The 27,883-nt window shown below is 40.4% G+C and overlaps 1 protein-coding gene across 1 annotated transcript; it reads right to left on the reverse strand.

The window, feature by feature from the left end:
* Positions 1 to 3,145: 3,145 nt before the first annotated feature.
* Positions 3,146 to 26,768, reverse strand: CA4 (carbonic anhydrase 4). The gene is made up of 8 exons (XM_072882619.1): positions 26,669 to 26,768; positions 9,872 to 9,925; positions 8,874 to 9,044; positions 6,209 to 6,366; positions 5,375 to 5,467; positions 5,041 to 5,104; positions 4,400 to 4,563; positions 3,146 to 3,334 (listed from the first exon to the last, which is right to left on the reverse strand). The coding sequence occupies exons 1-8, from the start codon at positions 26,766 to 26,768 to the stop codon at positions 3,146 to 3,148; spliced, it is 993 nt and encodes a 330-aa protein (XP_072738720.1).
* Positions 26,769 to 27,883: the final 1,115 nt, after the last annotated feature.

A 27,883-nucleotide genomic window follows, 5' to 3' on the forward strand; every position in this document is an offset into this window, starting at 1 on the left:
TAGTGTTCTTTCTGGGTCTTTCTAAATACTTCTGTTCCTTCCCCCGCCCTTTCCTGTATTATCAGCTTGGCTATTAGTTCTTCAGGAGTTACGGTTGTTTCGTAGCGTCTTCGCAATATAAGAAGTTTCATGCCAAATGTAGCGTAGACACAGTTCTTGAAAATCTGCGCCTGAAGCTACCTGTGGAACGGCAAATTGCTTTTCCATAACTATCTTCACAAAAGAAAACCAAATGTCCCACTTCAAGCCTTCCTGTCTTTTACTGTTATTTTAATTGACTAGCTTTTGCTGTCGATTTATATTGATTTACTGCATTAATACTAGTCCTGTAATTGTCACATCCTGCACCAGAACAGAATGTGTCTGCCTGGTTGCAAAGAGGTGCCTCTGACAAAGAACAAATTGAACTAGATCATTGACACAGATGCAGATTGTAGCATTTCCCTTTTCCTCATTGGCATAAAATTCAGATTCACTCAGTAAAAATGGTCATACTTGCCTATTCAGATTTTATTCATGCTGAGGTTTGTGCAGAAGAGTACTTACAGAGGACAAACCATCTTTTCAGCAGATTTTTTGTTTCTTCCTCTTAGTTATATTTTAATATATTTCATAGTAAATAAGATCCTCCCTCGTCATAACTAATTGCTGTAAACGCTCCTCTCTATCCACATGGTAAACTGAGGCACCACCTAGTGAAAAGTTGCCCCTGTGAATCACTAGCAATCAATGACAGTAGACCCAGACCCTCCATAGTTTCCTCCAGTCGTTCTTAAGAGAGCTGCCTATGAAATGAGAATCACATCATGAATTTAGTAAATAATCTGAATGGAGAGGGATGGGGGGCTCTTACACATACTCCCAGCAGGTGCAGAGGGCTTTTTTAGTGCAAAAGGCATTATTCTCAGTAGAGGCATCCTGAGGAGTATTCACATCTCTGGTCTTTAAAACAGCAGCTCCCAGGCCTACGGGCCTTTTGTGTGCGATTGTGCTGTTTACCATGTTGCTCGTAAATCTTGAAAGAGAAATAAACCGTGAGCCTTTCAGAATACTTCCATTTATTACATCTTGTAAAGTAGCCTGAAAACAAAGCATCTTTCCTCTTAATTTCTTGATGCGTTCTCTGCTTGGGGGATGTTGAGGGACGTAATGGACATAGCTAACACAGAGATGTTCAACAGATGAGTAAGTAGGCAACTGTTTACCCTGGTTAACTAACTAGCCAAGTGTTTGTACAGAGGTGAAGTTATACGGGGTAAATCCATGGTACCCTTTCCTTCATTGTAAGAAACCTGCTTGTCCTCTACCTGTTGGGCTGGGTGTGTGCACCAGCTCTGCTGAGCAAGGTGCCGTACTCAAAGCAATTTTGCTATGTGCAGCTAATTCCCAGATGACCCATGTGAAGTAAAATCTCCAGAAGGCTGCTGACATCAGAAATGTCCCAATGTACTGCAAATCCTCCCCCCCCCGGCCCCAAAATGCAAACCCAACCCTAAACGTTGTGAAGAAAATAGGGAAAAAAAGTCACGCTCCTTTTCTGAATGAGTGTTGTGTGGATTCCCCTTCAGCAAGGACGAACGAAATAAAAACTCAAGGCAATTGAAATATAGGTCTCTGTGCAACTTTAATCTTTCATTTATGTTTGCTTCTCAAAAGCTTTTCAGTTAGCTAAAAATACAGTTAAAGTCTTAATCATTCCTCTAAACTTTAAAAGGTGGATTTGCTTTCCCATGTGGTTTTTTTAAGCTTATATTATTGATTGTTAAATATGAAAATAATTTTTCACCCTGCTTTTTCTCCTTTGGTGAGCTGTGGTTAGTCTCACTGCCATGATTTTCCTGATAATGGCCATATAGCTGTAGCATAGTCATCTCTGCAAACATTGCCCTAAAGAAAAAAAATACAAGTCTGCTAATATGAAATCCTATTTTGGTGTGGCCAAAACCTAAAATTCTAAAAGAAGCTGTAACATGTTATATGGCAATAGCCAAAGAAAACAGTTATGTCTGTCTTCAGAGAGAGAACTGGAATAATATAAGGAAATCCCATTTCCCAATATATTGAGCTTTTCTGTAAGTAATTGGGTAAGATCTGAAGAAATCAGTTCAAATCACGATCTTCTTGGAAAAACTACGAATCTCAACCATATGTGAAATTTTGCAGCTATGCTATTATACCAAAAAAATAGAAAGAAAAATCATATAGAAATGTTCACACTGAAATGTTCAAACTGAAATTTAAAACCTTCTAAGATGTGATACTGGAAAGAACCAATTCTTGGGCTGTCCCATTTTATTATGCAAAGTCTCATGCTTCAAATGCAGCCCTCCAAAGTGAGGGAATTTCCACAGATGTGCAACTGGTATATGTGGTTGAGCTTCCCTTTTTCTTTCTAGCACATCATATCGGCCATGGGCATCCCAGAGCAGGATGCTGTACTAGGCTGAATAAACAGGCTTAATAGAGAAACCTGAAATCCCGATTCAGTAGATTAGATTAAAGGAATCCAGTATCCTTATCTAAAATTTAACTTCCGATATTCTGAAGGAAGAAGGGGGAAAATTGTGTCAGTACAGATGAAATTTGTCACATACCCTTCACTAGCTAGGATGACCCAGATGTTGCTCAATTGTGTGTGAGCATTTTTTCTTTGCTCTGCATTGTACCTTCACGTAGGACAAGGTAGGGATGGTAAGAATTACTCCCTGTGTTCCTGTCTTCCTGATTTGCAGTGTTGAATGTAAACATACTCCAAACAAACCCTTCATAGGCACTTAAGAACAGATTCCTCTTGAAGGTCCTCTGTATAGCTTGTAAAGTGTCCTTTCAGTGTTGTGTTAAAACTACAGGCTTGCAGATAATCCATCCTAATGCTTTCTTTAAGTGTTTTTTTTTAATTTGAATCTTCGTAGTTTTATCTCACAGTTCCTTTGAATTCTTGTGATTTAGTGCAATAGGTTTCATTTGATATAAGAGCAGCAGCAGAAGTCCTTGGTTAGTGTCTGGAGGAGGAAAAGGTTAAATTCTGTATTCAGCTATGATTCAAGAGTTGGTAGTTAGAGAGAATACTTGATACAAAAAACCAACAACAGCAACAAAAAAAACCCTCCAAAAAGCCCAGAACCTTGAATGAGGTGAGAAGTGTTCATTGGAAAAGAGAACTCAGGATGTACGTAAGGATCAGGACCACCATTAAAACCTTAGCAGGAGGCAGGAGGATGCTGGCACTGGACCAGTACACCTTCCGTTCGTTCAGAAACTGAACAGGCCGGAAATTTTCAACCATGTACGTTGAGTTCTTCCCATCAAAGTGAACTGTTGAGAATTGAGAAATCTGCAGACATCGAAGAAAGAATAGATCATTAAATTCTTTTTCCACAGAACACTGGAAATTGTGATATTATAAATCTGCAGTTTCTTACTCTGTGGTATTGTTTTGAACTGCATGGATGCATTAAACCTCGCAGGAAACAATGTGATGGAGGCTACTGCCAGAGGTCACCAACAGATGACTTCTTTTAGCCTTGGAAATCATGGGGACTTCCTTTCTGTGTGAGCCAAATGCTTTGTCCAGCTCAAGGACCTGGTTACACCAGTCCTCTTGACGCACAGTCCTGTTCTTGTCCATCACGTCACAGTGACACAAAGTAAGAGGACTAGGATTTCTTTCTTCACTTCAAATTTCTAACTGCTTCAGCAAGAAGCTGGCTCAGAGCAAGCAGATGCTCCCTCCTGGGTACTGTGCTATGCTGATGTGTGTGTGGCTGAGCATTGCCCTGTGACTGACGTGATTATGAGTACGTTCGGCAAGGAACTAAAATACAGATGCTGGCTCTTGGCCAGGCTGTGCTGGCCAGTAGTATTGCTGCGAGTCCGCGCCAGGACATCTGAATTTTTTAGTCGTGTACTCTGTCAGCTAAACAATCTGCATTTCAGAGGCAGTCACGATTCAGTCTCCTGTTCCTCTCTATGGGACAAAAATGGGTTGCTTAAAGCTGATGCTGATAGACTCAAAGTTTGGATTTTGAAGTGTTCTGTTCTGGTATCCTAATACTACGACAATAGGAAAAAAGCAGTGAAATTTGGGGGTGAGCAGTGGAAGTGCTGCTGATGAAGCACTGAGCTAGGCGTTTACCTGTGGGGATTTTTGGCTTTCTTTTCACATTGTCATTTCCCCTTCCTTCCCCTTTCCTGCCATTTTTTGAGAGATGACTTAATAGGGTCAAAAAACTGGCACTGGCGACTGTGTTTAGGCTAATGCCAAGCAAGCGTGTGTGTGTCATAGGAACAAAGCAGTGGAGCAGTTAACGAATCTGTGTTAATTGGTGTGAGTGAGCAGGCAGCTGAAGGGGCAAAATAACCGTAAGCAGACCTCACGGGCTATCCCTCTGCGACTTACCTGAGAAATACTGAGTTCAACTGGCTTCTCAAATACTGTCCAGATGACACCCTCATGGCAGTCGGGAGTGGTGAGGGAACCCTCATACCGATAGTACCTTTCAAGGTCTTCCTCAGGTGGGAGCAGAGAACTCAGTGGCAAAGGCTCCATCTCTGTTGTTTGCCCTAGACAAACCATGTGGAAATAGTGCTTGTAAGAAGCGCGGCTGCAGGTATTGTTCGCGCTTGTCTTCCAACGCGGCTGTGTAAAGCCTCATCCCCACGCACGCTTCCCACGCCGCCTGGGCCAGCCGCACTGCGCTGCTTGTGAAATCCCTGCCTGCCAGCTGCAGGATCCACAGAGCACAAGTTACGCACACCTCTTGTGTTAATGCTCTGCATGTTTTTCTTCTCACTTCGCTTCCTCCTGCAGAAGTGGGAATATTCATTCTGATGCTGGGGGGGGGTTCTTCCCTGCAAATATGGAGAACTAGATTTTGTCCCACCTGCAGTGCTCTGAGTGCTTGACAAACTAACCTTTATCTTTGACTTTCAAGTAACAATCTCCACTGTAATTAGAATAGGACTGGGCCATGAACTACCTGGTAGTAGATGCACTCAAAATAAAGATATGTTGCGTTTTGACCAACACAAGTGTCTTACCTTTGTATTTAATATTGTCTAATGCATTTATTAGAGTTGCATAGTTTTTATTTTCTTCTTCAACCTGAAATGGAAATATTTTGATTCCAAATCATACATTTCTCAACAACTGGTTGCTTTAAATTAATTGTGAATAAAACAGAAAAGAACCACAAAGCTAAAAGATAACAGCAAGCAGAATATAGAAAAGGGTAAAGGAACTAAGTGCTGGCACTGAATGCCTGCAGAAGATAGGAGGGCTTAGGTCTTGGACTGCTGTCACATTAACACAATTGATCACTCAGCCAAATTGCTGGTAGATTCGAGATGGGCAATTAAAAATTCAGCTACCTACCTTTATAAAGAATGCTAACACAGCCACACCATCTGCATGTTTCTTTGCTTCTGTTATATCTGAAACATCTTCTCTTATGTGGACAATATGGAGCTGTAAGACAATATATTGTCAAGGCCCATTATTTATTTGTTCATTTTCCTCTACAGTTCGTTGTTGTAAGTAAAGCCTGGCTGCTTCTCTGCACCTACGCTGCAGTGGGGCCAGAGCTGCTTTGCTGCTTACAGGCTGGGGACAGACAGCTCGAGGCCCTTGACCTGAGGCAGGAGCGATGCAATAAGCGGACTATAATTTGAAACATCATTCATCAACAGTGGTATCATTTCATACATCCCCCCAGAAGGTGAAGTGCTCTGTGGACTGCTGCAGCCCTCAATTTTCAGCCTGTGCAGTGGAACAGGCAGATTTTTACATCATGGTTTGAAAGGGGGGTGGTTGCCTTCCACCAGTCCATGTGTATCAGCACTGGCGACTTGTCTTGCCTTGAAGATAATATTTTTTTTCGGTTGCATAGGTTGATTCATGGTTGCAGTCCCAGAAATGAATATATAATCTGAATAAGCAGTATGAGAGTGCAATTAGACTGTATAGACTTTGAAACATTTCTCCGCCCAAAGGCTATATAACTCCAGATTTGCTGTCTGTCCTGTGCCTTTGCTATGCAAAGCTAGTGTGTTTTCCTGTGTGTTCTGGTTAGTCAGCAACGTGTCCTTGGTTCTTTATTTCCACTGTTGGGGTTTCATAGGAGAACTAGCCAATAGTTTTTGTGCAACAGGATCTTAAAAAGCCAGAGTTCCTGAGTAAAAGCCATGATCCACAAGCAGTCTCACCTACCTCCATGGCTTGTTTTTCTCCGTCTATGCTGTGCTCTGACCCGGGAAGGTATTGCTGCACACCTTGGACTCCCCAGTGCAAATGAAATTCTATCGCCTTGTATTTTCTTCCCAGACCGCCTCCTCCCATTTTAGGGAATGTGCTTAATTTTACTTTAACTGGGGAAAACAAATAAGTAGTTTAAAAAAAAAATAATCGGATCATACATTAATAGTATTGGAGAGTAGAGAGATGCCTGTTCTTGAGATGCAAATTTATCCTAAAGTTCTGGCTTGGTTTTTCATACCTAATGTTCCAGAAGTTCAACTCTGCAGAAGCTGAACTCTTACAAAATGCTAGCTGTGATTAATTTGAGATGAAAGGGAGAAATATCATAGCCCACTTCCCAGTAGCATGCAACAGCATTTGGGCATCCCTCTATGGCACAGCACTTGGAGCTCCTGGTCCCATTTCTACCTAGGATTTGCTCTGTGAACTTGAATGACTTCTGTAGAGCCTCACTTGCTGGAGAGCTGAGCTACCCGTTACTTCAGTTGAATAAATAATAAGAAAGAAAATAAATTTGATAATACTTTTTTCCCTTTGTAAAATGGAGGAAAAGGACAGAGCGCTACTTTGGATTGTTCTAGGGTAAGGGTTTTATAGACTTTTATGGCAGCCATTGACATACCCTTTGGAGTATCATCAGTTAATTGCATCTTGAAGAAAACAAGGTAATAGACTGTCTTTCCTTGATTGCACTGAGGGGATTTGTTCACTGCCATTATAACCCCAGGAGTCAGAGCTACTTATACCTTTCAGAAGACCCCATATTCCTTCATTTTTTGTCTAGGTGAATACCCTCTGTCAAAGTATTCTTAAAAGTAAACTTGATCACCGTTTATTTGGTTTTTAAGCATCATTTTTATCTCCTATTGTCTGCACCGTAACATTTGTCTTAGGCAGGGTTTAAAGATATTCTGTTTTAATTTAGAGTAGTGTTGCAACTTAAGCCTAAGCATCTAAGTCATTGTATCTATTTAATGTGATGCTTGATCTGTTGTTAACAGCAAAACAAAATTTTCTTAGGAGATATTTTTCTAGCTATAAATCACCATCACTTCCTGTGCTTGAGACATTTGGGATATATTTTTAAAATTTACTTAAGACCTCTGCATTAAGCACAGTACTTTTCTTTCCATAGGAAAGACTGTTTTGACCTGGATTGAAGCCCCAGAGATTTCATTTCTATTCTGAATTCCAAATGAACTGGAAGCTTGCGTGAGTCATTTAGTTACTTTGCTTTTTTATCTGTAAATAGATGAGTAACATATCTTTGTTGACTTTGTTTATTTAGATTGTAGGACCTTTGAGACACTGACCTTTGCTATCTGCACATCATCAAACATAATGATAGTCTACTGTCACGTAGAGCTTCTAATTGCAGCTGTATTTTAGGCAAGAACAGTTCTAGTGTTGTACTCATTGTAGCACAGGAATTGGTTGCCCTCAGAAGGAAGACACTTAAAAAGCCCAGATTGAAAACCTAATCCTTTTGCATGGCTGGGAAAGATGAAAATTCTGACCAATCCTTATGAATATGAATTTTTGTGTAAAAGATATTTCTATGCACAGCGACTGTAATATGGAGATTCTAGACTATCATTCTGTAATGATAAAGTCATTAACCCGTATACTAGTGAAAAGTCAAAACCTTTTTTGTATGGTTTGTCAAAATACTGATATTTTAAACTAGAATCTCTGGCTGTGAAAATGGACCCAGCTGTCTACCTCCATACTTTTCCGTTTTAAGTTAGGAAAAGATTTGCCACTTGAAACTTTCCATTTTAGGGATTTGGCAGTTAAAGCAATCCATCTAAGATTTTAAGAAGACCTATAGATAATTAAAAAAAAAAAAAGGACAACAGATTTGTTTTTAAAGTTAAAGTATTTTAGCATAATATTGTTGAAGCATCTTCATTAGTATTGCTTTTAATGAAGACAAGTGGCGGCAGTGAAACAGTGCTATTTCACTGATTCACTACTGATTTGCTGTTCACTGATTCACTGTTTACTGAATTAGTAAGTAGCTGATCAACAAGCTCACATCAGATTACTTCCGTGTGCACAGAAAACAGCTTGAAATCTGAGAAGATTTCAGCTCATTATTTAAAGAACTAGTAAGACGCACACACTGCAAGCCACTGGTTGAATGACTTTCCCCGATTATGGTCTTCTTCAGCAGAATTCTTCTTTGTGCAGAAGCAAGAGTCAGAAAGGGCAAGCCCAGAAATGAAGGCTATAGGAGCATTCAGCAGAAGTTATATACCTCTGCCAAAACTGTGGCCTTAAACCCCTATGCTCACCTGCCTCCTAGTCCTAGAGGTTTCCTAGACATCTCAAATTCTGTTTCTGCATATACGCAGAAACAATTTCTGCTGAGACGCTCAAGGATCATGTCCAGGATCCAAAAACTAGATAATTCCCACAAAGTTCCCAGGAGACCTTGGTTCAGACAGTTTCATTTCTGAAATATAGGGGTGCTATCTTATTTTCGCTTGCTTGCTTTTAAGTAGCAGTAGTGATATCTAACAACTTGGCTAGGACATGGAAGAAGCAAATGGATGGTTCCAAGTGAAGGCACAAGAAAATCCCTTAATAACAGTAATAATTTGACAGTACTTGCCTGTATGTCCATTATTTTCTATTTTCCATTTTGAAGATCCCTTCACATCATATCCTTCAAAATCCAGTCGCTTAAGGCTCTTGTCATAAATGACATTTTTGGTGACAATATTGATAGGTGACTGTTTGTTTCCTTTGCAGGTGCCAGCTACTTGATACCATTGTCGAGGATCTATTTAAAGACGAAGAAAATAATTTTTTTCTGTAGACTGCAAATCCTTGATAAAGCCAAACCACCAAACAGTCAATAGATTCTTGCTTGGGAAATTGGAGACATCTTTGAAGAAAAAGTCTTTGGATGTTGGAATTTAATGCGGGAACTTTCTTAGCATATAGTTTTTTGTAGTTTTAAAAATATTAATATGTGTCAAGAATGTTCTGTTAAGCTTAATAGGAAAATATGCACATGTAAATGGCTGTAAAATAGAAAGTGAACTACCACTGAGGTTGGCTGAACTATAGGAACTAGAGAAACTTGGAAACTATAACAAAAGCTAAAAGAAAGTGGTGAAGGTGATGGTGGTGGTGGTGGTGCCGGGTGTGAAATGCTGTTCCCAGCACAGTCGGTTCCAGGGAGGGCTGAGCAGGACACAGGGAAGAGCAAGGGAGCAGGCACCCTCGGTGGATGCTGCTGGTAAAACAAAAGGTGCAGTTGTAGGTAGAACATTAGGATTTTTCGTAACTTTCCTTAAGAATTTAAATAGCTCTCTATAGCCAGCTTGCTGGGATGATCACCTCTGGACCACATTTAGAGTTATTTTTATATTTGTAGCATTATCCATGGTTGAAACAAAATGAAGAGTTAGAATAAACACTGGTATTTTCAAAATACCCTTCTTTAGATATCCTGTTTAGCACTTATGTTTGCATATAACAGGCTCATGCAGCATTAAATGCTGAGTTGTGTGAATTTTTGCATTATTTCTATAAAGAGGCCCTTTGCAAAACAGGATAATCCAAACACTAATGTGATTGGAAAAATAAATTGTTTAGCAGTACCTTCACAGTGTGGCTGTTCATGCTTCTGTGACTGATAGCACCAATGGCCTCCAACTAAAAAAAGAAAAAAAAAATCAGATATTGAAAATTAGATGAATGAAAAACTGTACAAATTGTGCCCCCCAAAAGCAGATGTGAAATGGGTTTGCAACTTGTGATCCTCGGAGAGTGATAACTGGGCATGCAGTTTTGATGACTTATTGGTTTTGTCCGCCCAATTTTATTAGAGTAAGATCTTTCATTTCTTAAATACATAAACAACAGAGGCTGGTAAGAGGTGAGTGCTTTGGCTGTAAAGTGTGGAGCACACCATCCAGTGAGTCTAGTGGGTTCTAATACCAAATAATTCAGAAGAGAGCATAAAAACCCTGCAGTAGGCAGCTCTGTCTCCCTCTAGATCTCCTCCTAGTCTTGAATGAATCAGTTTACACCTGTTAATATTCCTTCCAAAGACTGTGCTAGCATGAAATAGAACTCTGGATGGATTGCAGTTCTAAATAATTTGGTTTTGAAACTTTGGCTTCAGCAACTTCTTGAGGCAAAAGTTCCACATCTGAATATATGTAGTGTTAAAATAAATTTTCTTTTATCAGTTCTGTACTTGCTATCCTTTCATAAACTTGTAAATTCACTATGCAAGATGACTTATCTCACTCCGTTCCAGGAAGCATGTTAAAGATTACTTGGTGCAATAAGGAATTTTAAGAAATGAAGGATCTCATTTCCTGAAAGACATGACGAATCTTCATTCTAACTCAGCTGTGATCCCACAGAGACGGTTGTGAAATTTTTCAATAGAACATCGTAATCTTACTTTTTCATTGTCAGAAGAAATGTGAAATTCAGAGGAAGAGAGCTGATTTAACTTAAGTATGTGTTGATCTAGTCAGGAAAGTAAGCATGATTTTGTTTATCGCAGCATGCTTCAATGGCTGTTTATGATAGTTATAAAGTTTAAATGGACTTTAACAGGAATAGTTCTCTTTGGCTATTTAATTTTAATCAATAACAATTCAAAACCTCTTATAATCATGATTAATACTATCATTTCTGTTTGCCTATGATTAATAAATGATAGACATTTTAATAAATGGCTAATCGATTTTTAGGGATTATTATGGAGGAGTCCTGTCATTAGATTGCTAATTACCATAATTTGTGGTCATTTATAACACATCTGCTGGAAGGCTCGTAACTGCTTTTAACACCTTTATCTTCATATCAGTAGCATAGCAATACCATCCATCTATTAAGTATTTAGAATAAGTTATAAACAGAACCTTGATATAAAATGTGGCTAGCTAGAACAACAGAGGGAGACTTGGATGAGCTTGTGGCAATTAATATAGTCTTGAAAAAATGACACTGTTTTTGTTCATCTCTCACAAAAATTAAATTAATGCTGAAAACTATAGATAATGTTGACTCACTTTCTAGTTTAGCAAATGTTTAGTAATATTGAGAAGAAAAGTAAACACCATTGCTACATTTCTATTGTAAGAACTGCAGTGATTTCTACATTGTTGTTCCACTAATATTTTGTAATTAGCAAAAAAATGTTTTCAACAAAGTTTTATTTTGACACACTTCTAAACATTCACAAACCTTAGCTTTAGGACTTGCCATTTCTAATATTGATCGTTGCATCATTTCAGGCCTGTGTACACAAGCCAGCGGCCAGACCTTGAGCAGCACTGAGTGATTTCTCATCTCCACTGGGAAATGGCAGAATCAGAAGTTCCAAGCACAGAATGTCACCAAGTGCCTCAGTCGATATTTTAATCAATAAATGCCTAGCAAATACCAGGTAAGCCAATCTTCACAATGCCTGATTATGTTTCATATGTGTTCGTGTTTGCATTGATGAATGACTGCAGACATATTTTTGGCAACTAGTCTAGCCCAGTGGTCAGTATAGGCTTTAATAATGGCTCCACCAGCACGCTATGATTGGGAGTGCTCTTTCTTTGCAAGTTACATGTGCATGAACCTTCAGGAGAAAAAAAGCTGCACTGTGGGAATAACCTGGACACAAATGTTTAAAGGTGGTAGCATCTATGCAGCATGAGAGGATAGTTACCTGCGAAAATTTGGTCTCAAACTCTTTGGGATGTGAGTTAAGCCAGAGAGGAAAGTTGTCAGGTGAGAAATCAAGGTTGGTTGAGGTATTCCAGACTGTTTACTGTAAATTCTTGGAAGAAAGTCTACTGTTCTGGGTTTGTATAGTGCCTGGCACAATGGGAGTGTGATCATGATTTAGACATCACTTTAATGCCAATCAGATTTTACAGTCAGTATGATTCACAGTTAGGAGTAAGTGCAGCAAGTTCTTTGTTCATCGGGTTCAAGGTTGTGGAGCTTTTAGACCATGACCATAGAACCACGAAAATCAAAGACAACCACAGGAAACATTGAGGGAAGGTAAATATCACCAAATGATATTGTCAGTGGTCCTGATACAGTGTCTCTGTGCCAGAGGAGTGAAATGGAAGTGGGTTATGGAGCCTTTCGTTGCTGAGTCTGAGTCCAACCCTTCTCAAACAAAGCAGCCACTGACTTCATACCAGCTGATAGGTGTTTGGCAGGTTCTCTCAAATACGCTTGTGGCTTTCAATCACATCTTAGTAGACTGACATGTGAGCACACTAAAAATCTTTCAGCCAAGATGATGGGGAGAAAAAATTTTAAAACTTCAAATAAAAAAAAATCCAGCCCTCCAGTGGCTACTGCTGCCTTACATCCAGCACTCATGAGTATTCTTCCCTTCTGTCAAATGCAATGTACACCAAATAATTAGCATCTAATTTTTGCAGGCTTCCTGCAAAATTCCTCATGTCTACAAACTAATAAAGAATTACTGTTTTTCTATCAAGTACTTATCACAGTTCTGATTTAGAATGTTGGATAGCATCAATGAAGTAGAACAGGATATAAAGTCAGCAATTCTTAAGAAAAAGGTCCGTAAACCTTAAACAACGAGCTAATTAAACCTTGCCAAATGCCTGAGCAAACAATGAATTAATGTTTATTGTGAATTAGATTTTGTTTTTTGGTTGGCGGTAAGGTAACATTAGAGAACAGGATCTTTAGTGTAAATACTGCTCAGGAGGAACCAAACTGCCATACCCTGTATCGCTTACAAGGAAAATTTGTGTTTGGATTTTATTTGAGTCAGGTATGCTTCCTCCCTACATATAGGGACCTTGCATTTACAATGGTCCTTTTTTCCCCCTGGGCTTTATTTCTGAAGCAAGGAGGAAAGATACTTGTCACATCTAGTCAGTTGTCTGTGGTCTTAGGCATGACTATGCCCTAAGGTATGTTGTCTAGTCTAGTTTTAATTGTCTGAGCGGCTCCTGCCACTTCCCTTAGGAGACTTTTCCACAGTCTATTAGCCTTCACTGTCAGGAAATGTTTCCTGTTTAGTAGCTTACATTTTCCACTTGCTTATCTGCATCCCATCACTCCTAGAAATATCACTGAACCACCCTAAACAATTCTTTTCCCTCCCTTGGTGTTCACAGCATTCAAATAGTTCCGTCATAATTTGTAATTCCTATTCTTGCTTCATCTATCCTTTGTCCCATCTCTTGACAACGTGCTCTTCACCTTTCCACCGTTTCCACTTCAAAGTATTTCGTCTCTCTTTCTCCGAAGCCCCTTTCTTACAGGGACTCAGTACATATGAGATCCCGTCCTGCAGTCCTCTCACCTGACTGCTCTTTTGATCAAACCTCAGCTCCCCCATTTTCTTCCATGTTGTTTAATTGCCCAGAAATATGCAGCAGAACATGGGGGGGGTTTCGTGTTTTGGGGTTTTTTGCTTGTTTTTGTAGTTGAGGTGCCAAAACCACTGCGGTGATATGAGCTGCCCTGGAGCGTTTCATAGCTTACTCCCACACCTTGCTGGTACACATGAGTTAAGCCACGCTTTGCTCAGCATAGTATTAGATACTAGCCAGGATTTCCAAAAGCTCCTTGTCTAATAGGCATTAAATAGAGCCATTTGCATTGTTGTCACCATTGGAAGTAATATAATGCAGTATACATATACATTCAGTATACATATATTCCTGGACTTAGAGTTGCTATATTATCAACTGTATCTGGCTCTTACATGGTATTACGGATTCTTGATTTAAGTAGCAATGCACCATATCATAGGTCTCACCTTGACTTTACTGGGTTTTAATTTAGAGTACGTCTGAACTGGGCTGAAGGCCTCCTCTTCCTTCACAAAGTTCAAGACAGTTAAATTTAGGGAGTCTCTCTTGGCAAGTAAGCAGTCCTACTTATCTCTGTTTCTTCCTTGTCAAATTTACAACTGGTTTCCTGACCAAAGCTGTTTCTTGGCACCAGAATCGCTGGGAAACAATACAATTACGTATTGTTTTCATTTTATTGTAAATGTTTTCAATTGTTTTAGCTATCAAGCCTAGCATGGAAACTTGAGGAAAAAATTCCTTCAGTTGAGAACTCCCTCTTCTGTTCACTTACGCAGCTGGATGGAGGACAGTGCTTCTGGCTGGAAGCCAGGGTGTCAGCAGTTTGCCAATGTGCTATTGTGTGATCTAGGAAAAGACCCTTAAGCTCTTTGGACCATGGTCAGATTGCCTGAATTCCATAAAAGTTCCTAAATCTGCTTTGTTCTACTTGTTCCCTGCTTACTGCCCTACTTGGACCTGCTGAGCTGCTGCTTGGAAGCCCACATCTCCTCTGACTCAGTGCCGTGAGACAGGTGGCGTTCAGGCTAGCTCAAAATTGCCCTTTTAATTTGTCAATCCGCACAAAAGAGTTACTAAACCAGGTTTGTTCCTTCTGGATAAAGTGGTTGGAAATCTATTAATTTTATATGTTGACAGTTAGCTATTTTTATTAACTATATTTCATCACTTGAAGTGTGAATGACCTTTACGCCACTAACAGCCTGAATTACTGAGGCAGTAAGAAATCTCTGTTGCTTTTTAGTTAAAATCCCTTCTCTCTCTTTCACTGACTGACTCCTTTGTTTGTCCCTTTAGATCTCGTGTCACCCTCTTTCAGCCATGTCCTCGGTGACAATTTGTTGTTTTCTGAGACACGCAGCTGAGAGTGCTCCCACTGCCCTGCTGCTTTGCAGAAAGCCCAGCCTGCCCTGAATGTCACAGCTCTCATTACTGCTCTATTGTCCACCGGTTTCAAATCCATCCCTAAAATCTGTCATAACCACCGGCTTTGCAGCAGAGTGAAGGCTGGCCTTTTCTATGAAAATGGCAAAAGCTAGTTTTGCGTACGGTATATTTTTAGCTTTGGTTTGTGTTGGGCTCGTACTATTTTTAGCTTGCTTTGTGCAACTTATTATCTTTAGTACAAAAGACAAAGCAACTTAAAAACAAGTGGAATCTAAGTCTGTCTTTCTAATTAATGAGATTGCTGAGCACAAACTGAGCATATATACGTACGTCTATTTATACATTCTGAAGTATTACACATCCTCAGGAAGTCCTGATCAGCTACTTTGACAAGCAAAACCAGTTCCAAACATTTACTTCTAGATTTGTATGTCTCTAACCAAGTAAAAACAAATGTTTGTGATCATCCATCTCTCTTCTAGTCACTTTTACCTAGAAATTTTATTTTTCATAGTGATATGCATCTGTATGTATTCCAGGATATTATGGGGAGTTAGCCTTGAAAATAAGCTTTATTGTAGCAGTGAAGCATTACAAGTAACCACATCTGATTTGAGCATAGTGTTTATAATTTGCACGTGTATACGTAAATCACATGCTCAGTGAGGTTGTCTGTTACACATATAAACTAAAGGAAAAATCCAAAGAGATTGGAGGATTCTAGATATGCCCTATAAACACTTGCAAACTACTTCCTTTGTGTCAGAGAGCGAGGAAAATGTTTTTAGCTGTGACCTGTGATACTGTTGTAGCCTCTGTCATATATATGTGTCCTCATAAATTTGCTGTATCAAAGAAGGAAGCTGGCCTTTAACAAAAAATGAGTATGCAGGGCTAAGGTGATTTGCTTCTGTGGGGTATTTTGCTTTGCTTTGTTTACAACAGAGGTAGTGTCAAATAAAATTCAGAAATCCTTTTTTCAGTGTTTTTAAAATGTAATTCAAACAAATTACTTTTGGTTTTACTGTCCTTTTGTAGTCTTTTGTGCTGGTTTTATGATGACTGATCCTATGGCTAGAAACATGGCTAAAAATCTAATAACAGGCCAATAGATATATTCTGCAGCATAACAAAGCATCTCCTGCAATGCCACAAACAAGGACAAAAAGCCTATTTGCATGGAGACAGACACCTAGCTGAGGAACTGGACCTCGCAGCTTGTCTTGAAGACCTAAAGGTTTGTGCTGGTTATTTGGACAGCTAAGAGAAAGGCATTTCACAGCAGCGCCTGTCTCTGAAACTGCTTTTCTGCTTCCAGTCTTCAAAATCTAAATGTAAGGGCTAGGAGAAATCGTGACTCCAGTTTTCTTAAGTATCACAGTGCACAACTTGCAGCCTGTAAGGGATACTCCAATTCTTATGCTGATACCTTTTGCTATAGGAGAAAGGAGACTAATTCTTAAGCTGAAGTAATGTCACTTGTCACCTGCGTATGGCTCCTATGTAAGGCTTCCACCATGCTCCTTTCCTTCCCCCAGAGCTGAAGTGAAGAGCAGCAGGAAATCATCCTGGCTTGGATGCTGGAGAAGGACGAGGTGATGCAGCACATTGCAGTTCTGCATGAGGTCAACTAAACAGTGAGATAATACAAATTGACGACAATGTAGTGTACTCACGCTAGTCAGGCTGATCCTTAAATGGAGCATTAATAATGTGATTGGGTCCACTGTGTACATGGAAAATTGCCTCCTCATTGCATGTCACCAGAAACAGGCTGCAAACTAGTGAACAATGATTTTTGAACTTGGAGCTGTGATGCCCTTGGATGCATCAGCCTAGTAAAAAATCTGTCTGCTCAAGAACCTCAATGCCTATCAAGGCATCACATAGAAGTGTGCTGCCTTAGGCGCAGCATAGATAAAACAAAGCAGGATTCATCTCATGTGTGATATCAGTCATTCATCACTGATGCAATGCTATATGCACATACGTGCTATATGCAATCGTTCTTCAGCAGTTCAGAAGTCATGCATGGGGATGAGGGGCAGTTGTTGGATTCGTATGTGATGGAGACAGGAGAGGTGGTCTTATAACGCTTATATGTGTAATTTTTTAAGAGGAAGTCAGGATCTGCAGATGAATGTAGCTTACAGCAAGGTGTGACTGCCCAGTACCTATTCTTGAATAACTTCACATGTAGACTAATGTGAAGAGAATCAAGGCATTCCTGTTCTGACACAAATGTATCCATTTGTGCAACACAGGTGTATCTGGATGCTGCGCCTGGCAGGCTACAGAAACATAAGAAGTTAAAAACATTTCAAAGCTTATTTCATATACGACTCTAATACTGTCTTGTAGCTGCCTTTCAGGAGTCTTCCAGTGACACACAGTGTTGTTTCTTTGCCCGCCGGGCTTGATTCTCTGCCCGTTAAATGAAACAGGCTGTTACAGCTAACTGAAGAGCTGCTTTCTGGCTCCACTGTCTCATCTGCTGCTCGGCCACAAGCTCTTTTCTGTCTTTTGCTGAATTTTAGTGTCAAAGCGAGAGTGAGAATGACATTGTTACAATGCCTTACCACTTTGTGCCTTTATCATAAGCTGTGGAAGGAAATAAGTGTACTCTGAGATTACAGGGTTTGCATCCTTAGATATCCTGGTCAAGCAGTCTGTGTCCACTCTTCTCTCAGCCATAAACCCCCTCCAATTGTAAGCCGAATATGACAATGAATACGACAGTGGCTAAACCTCTGTTCACCATAACAGTCCCTCTTATAGAGTTCATTTGCTAAAATTTAATTGCAGGATCCACATTTAATGGGAAAGTTCATTAGTAAAAAAATGTCAGAGTTTCAAGATATTAAGTACTAAGTGCTGCTACTGGTTCAGCACAGATGATAAAGCTAGAAAATTCTCTGCTGCCCGAAGCCTGCTTGTGCAGTTTACATAGCTGAATGGAGAGGGGAGAGCACAGAGCAGTGCCAGCGGGTATCTCTTGCTCTCGGTGCACACTCAGCAACCTGACAAATGTGCATACAGTGCACATTCACTTGCATACAGTGAATCTGACAATGATGGCATACACTGATATGTATGGATGATGGTAGGCAGACTCAGATAAGCCTTTAAATCTATTTTGGCAGCTTGAATGATTATAAGGAAGAAGGAGAAGGAAGCCCTAAGCAATGTGTCCTGCATAAAGATCATAACTTGAGATCAAAAGTCTGCACTGAGATAGCTGAGGTAACTACTTTGAGATAATGTCAGTGATAGCTTGTCAGTTATATTTACTCATTTGTTGGATTAGGTGGGTGGAGAGACGAAAATTCAGGTAATCCATCTTTCCTAAAGCACCTACGGATTACTGCCTAAAGTAGCTATGTCTTACTGCCTTTTCTATGTGTTCTAGGTCTTATATTGCAGTTACGACTCTTCTTTCTTAAACAACTGAGAAAGCAACTTTTCATCCCAGGGTGTATCTAAGGGCACCAGCTTCCCAATTTTGCCAACCCTAAAATGGATTTGAAATACAAATATAAGTGCAGCCTATACCGTTAGAATTGGAAAAAGTTAAAGCATCTCTTTTTATGCTGCTTATAGACATATCAGGTATACTTTGTATTTGAAGGGCCCTGAGGAAACTTCAGACTGAGAATTAATGCTGGCAACATCAGTGCCAGCACGGTTATGTACATTTTATGTTTGTGAAAGTTAAAAGTATGTAAGTAGAAATATAGAAAATTAGAGGAATCACGTTCTATCGTGCATCAATCTTTTGGAGCACTAGAGCATGGTCTGTGGGAGAATGTCTTCTCATGGCTGAGTCCTGGTCTGTGATAAAGAAAAAGGTTAAAATATGCTGGGGTTCATTCCATTCTTCTTAAAGAAAATTGTTTTTCAGTAACACTTGGAGCTTGCTGTAACGCCACCACAAAGCTTCTAGATGGACATATATTATGGTCCTCTACAGTTGTTGTTTTCTGGATGGCACTAGACTGAATCTACCATTAATAAAACCTCTCTCTCAAAAGGTTTGGAATATTCCTGTTGGAACATTGCAGACATTTTGGCTCTTTTCTGCCTAATAGCAGTACCAGAGGGTCATTGATCTCTCAAATGAATCAAGCAAGCCATTTGAGGTGCATCAGTGTGGCTATTAATGGAATATGCTAACTGAGATCTGTATAAGTCAGTGGATGAGATGCTGGACAGAGATTCAAGCCAGATGGTTTCTCTTCCCGGTGCTCGTTCATCTCTGGGCAGGTGGCGGCACCAATGTGCCTCGGTTTCCCTTTTGTAGAATAGGGATAATGAAGCTTGCTTCTTTACAAAGCCCTGTAAGAACTATTAGTAATAATTTTAAGACACAGGCACTATGATATTAAGACAGGTCAAGGCTGAAAGCAATTTGAAAGATTAGCAATCGGTCATATTGACTGTTTAAGTGTGGTGAATTATGAGGCTGCCCAGATTAGAAAAACAACCATGGTGGAGGTATGTTAAAGGAGCTGATAAATGGATATCACTCAAGCTAGTTCTGAAAAGTGGTCAAACAGAAATGAAATCCTTATTTTTAAAAGAAGAAACCTTCCAAATATAACAAAAAATAATTTAGGTTGATTCTCGAACGTCGAGGTTTCTTGAAACATTTAGCCTTTAACTTAGCATAATGTGTCCTGTGAAGCTTCTACCTCAAGAAAAGGTTTGGAAAAGAAGGTAAGGGGGAGAGCGGGTTTCTTGTGCATTAATGATTGTGTAGTTTGCCTCTACACTCAAGGAAGAAAGTGGAAGTAATCATGGTTGGGGAAAAAAGCAACAAAAAATATTATATGTATTCCCTATCTTACTTCCATCTGCTAAAGCACTAATTATTAACACTAATCTAATAAAGCCTATAACGGTTTTTAAATAGGCTTTCAAGATGCCGTAATAAATCACTTAATAGAGCAGTAAATTTAGCAAAGTATTAATCAGTCAGTAATCAATATGAAGCAAACAGCAGCTGTAGACTTTGGAAGAGCAAAGGTTCTTTGTGTTTCTGTTCACCTGTACCACATGCGGGAAGCCTCCAGAGACAGAATATCTACAAAATACAGACTAAAGAAAAGGGAAGGTATTTGAACTGTCAGGTGAGAATCTGGAAAAGGCAAACTACCGAGTCATGGATATGGAGATTTAATTAAGAACAGAGGAATAAAATGGGGGAAACACCCCCGTTTCCCCAGTGCTCAGGCTGTGCTCCTCAAGGTACTTTCTGAGCACCTCAGACCTCTGTTACTTTAAATTTGGCAACTGAATCTTGATCTGCTTTAAAACCCTGTCCCTTTAATAGGCTCTTGGTGCAGTGCTTCTTTCTGATACCTCTGATAATATTGTATTTCTTTTTTTTCCTTAATGCAGTCTAGTCTATTTTAGTGCAAATAATAGACCCTTCATTACTATTAAGAACTGCAGTGTTTACTTTAAATTTTGAGTCTGTATGCTGATATTTACATAGGAAAGGTGATTTATTCAATGTTATAGCATTGCTGATCTAATAGAAGCATAAAAATACCTTCTGCATTTTTCAATACTAATTATAGATCGCTATTTAATCTAGTCATCGTAAGTGCATAGTGTACTTATGTACATAGTGCACAGACTGCAAAAATAGATGGATCTGCTGGGCTAATGCAGCAAAGACATATTGTTCTTTCTTTCTCAGTAGGCAACCATACAAGTTTCATCTTATATCATAAGCAGCAAAGCAATCTGAGTAGAAAACTAAAACAAGCTATTTGAAGTATTAAGAAGTTTCCAGATAAAGAAATCATGCTTTGATTTTTCAAATTTACATAGTAATTAACTATAGAGATCAAGTCAAACCTCATTGATTTTTCTTGGAGGAGGAAGGCAACTAGAATCTCTAAAGGTGAAAAAAAACCAAACCAACCCACTCATTCATTCATGAGAAAAGTCTACACTTGATATTTTACCACAAATAATAAAAGGCAGAGAAATAAAGAAAACATTCTCCATTTGTCATACAGAAGAATTAGAGAGTCTGTACTGTATGTACCGATACTCAGAAACAAATCATAAATAAAAGTAACCTTGGTACATGGGGTTAGAAAGAGCAGGCAAGGACTTACCTACTGCCTCTGTCTTGAGAATGTGCAGAGAGAACAGAACAAGGAACAGCAATTCCATTATCTATTTTAAATAGGCTCAGTGTTGAAACCAGAATTGATTAGACTTCTTAGTATGTGATCATATTTCTGCTCTCAGTTTTATACTGGAGTAAGTAGTCCTGGACAGACCTGAAAGCCATAGCCAGGAAGGTGAACTCCTCCCCTTTGTGATTTCTCCAGATTTACCCTACTCCTGATTTGCCTAAATGTATTCATTTCTCCAAAATGAATGACAAAAGGAAGAAGGCTTTCTAGCACTAAGCAAGTAGCCTGTAGTGAATAACTGATACTTTGCAACCTATGCACCTTTAGTAACCTATTACTAAAATGCTACCTTTTTATTTACTGGTAGCTTTTTTTCTGACAGCCCACATGACATTCGATTAACTGTGAATGTGTGCGTTAAGCTTAGTGTTTTGTTCCATAAAACCCTAATGAAACAAACAAAAACCCTACTCCCTCACATCCCCCCATCCCTACCCTGCAACCCTCCCAAGAGCTACTCAGGATCGGAGTAGATTTGTGAGGCTGGACAATGGGACTTCTGAGTGCAGTAGCAGGAAACGTTTATTAGGTGGCATACCAACACCTTACTTATATATGCTTTTGCACTTAGTGAATTAACTGAGAGCACACCTAGTGTTTGTTTGTTTGTTTGGGGGTTTTTGGGTACTTTTTGGTTTTTAATGATGCTTTTTCTTAACTTTCCTGCTTCTGGTACTATAGTATAATATGTACAGATATTTTTTTTTCTGTCCCCTTTGCTTTCCTATCTGAATGGTTTAATTCCGTATGTCTGATTCAGAGGCAATTCAGGCTTTATGTTCAACAAACAAAGGTGTGTGCAGAAAAGTGGCACTACTGCTTTTTGCTCTATAGTCTCTATTATAGACACATTTTCATCTTTTCATTTGGGGTTGGATTTTGATACAGCTGTGGAAAATAGAAGAGGGAGTGCAAGTTCTTCTTCCCCTTCCCCAAATGCCTCTCTGTCCACGGGGATGCAACCCACATGCTGGGTTGGGTGCAAGAAGAGCAGGATGCTTGACCCAGTGCTCCTCCATAAAGGGGTGGACAGAGTGAAGTGGCATTCTGCCAGCTGCACTGAGCAAGCCTAGTCATCCAGCAAGGGCTGAATTAAAAAAAGGAGCCAAGGAAATGCTTCTTGCCTTTACCAACAGCTGTGGGCTCCCAGGTGAAGGGTATGGCCATTCTGCTGCTAGTAGTAGGGTCGCACAGGATCAGGACCCGTAATAACAATGGGAACTCTGACAGCTGACTTATGAGCAGGTCTTTTATTCATAAAAAGGATGGCTATAAATAACGTTCCAACAATGAAGATTTGCTGGGTAGTGTTTTTCCATCCTGGATTAGGTAGATTAAAGCACGAACAGATGATGATTTGCCTAGCACATGGTGCTAAGATAAATAGTTATTGCAGTGACAAGAACAATAAGGGAATTTGTTGCATTTTTTAACTTCCTAGTTTGGCAGTCTCGGTGGAGCTATCTAAGCAAGGTGCATGCTGAGCACGTAGAGAGAAACGGGGGCGTGAACGTGGTGGCGTCAGGTGGTGTCAGCCTTCAAGGGCATCTACAAGGCATTTTACTCTTGAGCTTTTCTCTTTTTCTTTTCTGGGGGCAGTCTTCAGTGGGGGAGCTGAACCAAAGCTCTTTGAGTAATCTTTTTTTTTTTTCCCTCTATTTGTGTTTGGTTCTCTGAAAGCTAAGAGCCTGCTAGAAACCCTCTGTTTAGGACTGAAAAATCTGAGGGTTAGAAATTTTGATTTTGAAATTCAGGATTCTTGGATTTGGTTTGGTCCCCCTCCCCGCCCTTTTTTGTCAACCTTCCAGACTGCCATTATTAAAGTAGTAATAAACAGCACTGCAGTCATGTTAACTGAGTCTTTAGTTGTGCTAGAAAGTGAAGGCAGACTCAGGGAAAGACATTCCCTTTCCTTATAAAGTCTGTAATCTAAAAAAGCAGGGCAGACATCATGTGATCTCCATTTTTTGGTCTAAAGAAACTTAGCTGACAGGTGCTTGGTTATCAGTTCTCAATGGCATCTTTGCACCTAGGAATATTTTTGAACTGTAGGTGGGTTTTACATAAAGGCCTTTGGACATTGAACCTAAACGCATATGAGGATCTCAGTCAGAGAAGGTAAGAGACAGGGAGTCTGCTGCAGGTCACTGAACTCAAGGCTCGTTTCTTCTGGCATAATGATTGCAGTTGTATCCATAGCTACAGGATAGGCAAGAACAGGAGGGAATATCAAAACCGGTGAAAACTGCACTTAGTCTGTGGCCTTGAGAGCCACAGCAGCAAAGATTTTAATGTTCCCCCCAGCCTGGTTTCTGAAATGCGTGAGATCTGACATTAGTCTGCTGCTACCAAAAGGACTTCGCGGGAAGTTCGGAGGGGTTGACGTGACGGCTAATGAAGCTTGCATGTGTCTGAGCCAAATGATCCTACCATGTGCTGAAGGGAGGAAGTCCAGAGCTGTTCCTAACGTTCCAGCTGAATGGCTGCAGTCCCCCCATGTCCCAGCAGCGCAGGCAGGAGGGGATGAGAGCAGTCTGGCTCTGACTCCATGCTACAAATGCATAGGAGTCCCAGTCAAAGTGAAGGTGGTGGCACAGCTTTTGTGCTGGGAGGCTGAGTTGTTGCTCTTAGAAGGAAAATGTGAGGCTTGTGAGGGTGAGACTGACTTGAGTCCAAATCCTGTTCATAGACGAGCTGACCTGGGAGAAATTGTCCCTGCAGTGGGACAGGGAAGCACTTCCAAGAAACTTAAAACACAGATGAATATCATGATTAGTGACTGGGTGATTGGGAAACCTACCCTTCAGAGTGAGAGAACACACTAAGCGCTCTTCATTTAGTTGCGTGTTGTCATTTTCTTCATTAGAGTTCCCTCACCACTGAACAGGAAATCTGGAATTTCGTAGCTGTTGGTGGATCACAAACATCAAGTCTTCATCTTTCATGTGAAAACGTGGGCTGGCTACAATTCTCCCTGAGTCTGCTCTATCGGGAACCTTGTTCTAATACAAGGTCATTTCCATGGAATAGTTAGAAGCATTTGCAATGGCTCTTTATTTGGCCTTCTGCTCAGCTCTGGTGCATTAACTGCTTACTATCTATTTTAGGCTGTGCCTGAGGATTAGACCCTGTATTATGTGATGTCATCATTAGTAAAGCTGAACTTCTCTCCTTTTCCCAGTATTTATGTAAAGTGGATGAATAGTCCACTATTCACTAGGATAAACAGGATGAAAAAAGTCCACCAGGGCTCTGCGTTGGGGCCAGTCCTGTTTAATATCTTTATCAATGACCTGGATGAAGGGATCGGGTGCACCCTCAGTCAGTTTGCAGATGACACCAAGTTGTGCGGGAGTGTTGATCTGCTTGAGGGGAGGAAGGCTCTGCAGAGGGGTCTGGACAGGCTGGATCGATGGGCCGAGGTCAATTGTATGGGATTCAACAAGGCTCAGTGCAAGGTCCTGCACTTGGGCCACAGCAACCCCATGCAACGCTACAGGTGTGGGGAAGAGTGGCTGGAAAGCTGCCCAGCAGAGAAGGACCTGGGGGTGTTGGTTGACAGCTGCCTGAATATGAGCCAGCAGTGTGCCCAGGCGGCCAAGAAAGCCAATGGCATCCTGGCTTGTATCAGAAATAGCGTGGCCAGCAGGACTAGGGAAGTGATTGTCCCCCTGTAGTCAGCACTGGTGAGGCTGCACCTCGAATACTGTGTTCAGTGTTGGGCCCCTCACTACAAGAGAGACATTGAGGGGCTGGGGCGTGTCCAGAGAAGGGCAACGGAGCTGGGGAAGGGTCTGGAGCACAAGGCTGATGGGGAGTGGCTGAGGGACCTGGGGTTGTTCAGCCTGGAGAAAAGGAGGCTGAGGGGAGACCTCATCACTCTCTGCAACTGCCTGAAAGGAGGCCGTAGAGAGGTGGGGTCGGTCTCTTCTCCCAGGTAACAAGTGATAGGATGAGAGGAAATGGCCTCAAGTTGCGCCAGGGGAGGTTTAGACTGGATATTAGGAAATTTTACTTCACTGAAAGGGTTATCAAGCATTGGAACAGGCTGCCCAGGGAAGCGGTTGAGTCGCCATCCCTGGAAGTATTTAAAAGCCGTTTGGATGAGGTGCTTAGGGACATGGTGTGGTGGTGGTCTTGGTAGTGTTAGGTTTACGGTTGGACTCGATGATCTTAAAGGTCTTTCCAACCTATACAATTCTGTGATTCTGTGATTCTGTAATAGTCTTCATTTGGTGAGTGATGAAACACTAGCAACTCAACATTCCCTAGAATTATAAAGACGTATTCTGAAGGATGTGCGCCTCTAAGCTGTATATTTAGCCCTGTGTGTTTACAGCCTGTCTAGTTGCTTTGCCTGGTTCTGAAGCACACACATTTCTGCCCATTGCTTTCTTGTAACAAGAGTCCTCACTGTGCTTCTGTAGTTGTTTAGTTCAGAAGGAAGATGCCCTTTATGTGGCCCATTTCATATCTAAAGGGATAAGATGCATTCTGGCTTCTTCACATATAAAATACCGGTAGAACGCTTCGTTTACCATACAACCTTGGTTTCAGGTATTTATCAATGTTTGTCTCCCTTTAGACAGCATAATACAAGTTCCTCAAAGGTGGAAATAACAGTTCTGGCATCTCAGGGAAATGTTCAGGCTCTGCATAGACGGGGAGAGGGCCTGGTTTGTGGGGGTGTTCTTGCAACAAGCTGTCCTTGCCATTATTTTGTGGTGTGTAGCTAACGTAATGCTAAACAGCAGTTGGAGACATTCAAGCCTGATCATTGTCTTCGCTTTATGTTCCTGGTGAGGGCCATGAAAGCATAGCTGGGACGTCAGATAACTCAAAACCTGTGAGGCAAAAATTCCTCAAAGAGAGTGGGTGGAGGAGGAGCAGAGAGCTCTCTGTTTTGAAAACATCTCAGAAAAATCTTGGAAGGAGATCATACATCCCATTTGTGTCTTCCTCTCCAAAGAGGAAGACTTTAATCTGCATAAATTAAAACATCAATTGGATAAATAGGCTCCTTATTTGTATTACTCCCTTTCCTGAATGTTCCTTATTTGCAGGCCTCATGATGCCCATTGAAAGACTGAGCAGATGGATATTCTTGTCTCAAGGCTTTGCTGAAGGTCATGGCAAGCAGGAATTAATCTTCCTCAATACTTAGCCAAGCCACACATCACTTGCCATTTTTTGGCTCAGGTTGTGTGGTGTCTGCAGCTTGGTAAAGTGTATAGTTGGAGTGCAGCAGTAACTGAGGAGAAAGCTGAACCATTGCCTTTCACAACAGACAAGGTCTGGTGTTTCAAGACTGGGAGCAGGAATTGGATGTGAGTTCAGGGAGAATTGTACTCAGAAGAGTACAATCCCTTACCCTTTCAGTGCCTTGTTTTTCTTGTGCATATAATGTATGTACAAGACTTTGAAAGTAACACCAAATCTTCTGTAGCTTAATTGTGCTAGGGAGTTCTTACTTTCATCACATGGATGCAGCTTTTTCTCCTGTAGTTTCAGGCATAACTCCGGTTGCTTGTGTATTGTCAGCATGAAGGACATAGAGAATTGCTGTTGCATCACGCTAAGGTAAAAGTGTATGTTGTCCAAGGGTTACTGCACAGAACTAAGACTCAGCTCCTGAACCGAATTTCCTGTTTTGAAATCAACTTTGGCATGTCACAGCCGGGGTCTGTTATTCTGAGAGCTGCTGAGCACTTGTGATTCCTGTTGAAGTCAGAGAGCTGCAGGTTATGGGCATTTCTGAAACTGCAAGCTCAGTTGTGTGAAGTTAGATTTTCCACAACAGCCGCTTGAAATGAATGGTCATTAAAAATCCAGCCCGAAGCATCTCATGTCCCTTTCTCAAGTCTCGTCAACATGCTCAGTGATTATTGTCTTCTCCACAGGCATGATCGTCAGATAATTATTATTGAACTTTGAGATTCTATACAAGATAGTGCCATTTCTTACGCATGACAAATATAAAAACAATAGCAATTTGGACATTCAGATAAAGAAATATAAAAACAATTATAGAACTAAAAAGTGTTGTAGAAGGTGAAATTTAGATACATATCAATCAAAGGCTTGCCAACAGCAAGTTACAGCCAGGTTTTAAAGTGTTAGCCTGAGATACAGGAGATTAGATTCAGTTCCCTCTGTACCACACTTTTGTGTGATCTTAAGCAAATAATGTGATTAATCTTTTCCAACTTGTAAAAAGTAGATAACACTCTTTCCTCACAGGTATGTTGTGAGCATAAGCACAAGAAAGATTGCAAAGTTCCCAGAATATGGGAGAATATTCAAGAATACCCTTGAATTGAGATTGTTACATGTAGAGATTCGGCTACATAGTAGCCCTGTGTCTCACACCGTGTTTTCAATTCAAACTACTTTTCATCTGTTTTTGAGAGCTCAAACCGTATTACAGAGGGTTGGAATATACAAAGCTGGGTTTTTCCGTATATTGAAGCCCACTAAAAAAGCAGTTTCCACAATAATAGTCTCCTTTAATCTAGCAACATTATGCTAATTTTTATGCAATTATATTAGGGAAATAAGATTACAAAGCTTTTGTGAAGAGCTATTTATACTACTTGATATTATTTTTAATTACATTCTGATCTCATATCGTTTAGTGTTTCATGCTTGAACACGGAATTTTCAAATTAGAGAAATTTTAAGTAGCA

The sequence above is a fragment of the Ciconia boyciana genome, chromosome 17 (assembly GCF_034638445.1).
Source record: "Ciconia boyciana chromosome 17, ASM3463844v1, whole genome shotgun sequence".
Lineage (NCBI taxonomy): Eukaryota > Metazoa > Chordata > Aves > Ciconiiformes > Ciconiidae > Ciconia > Ciconia boyciana.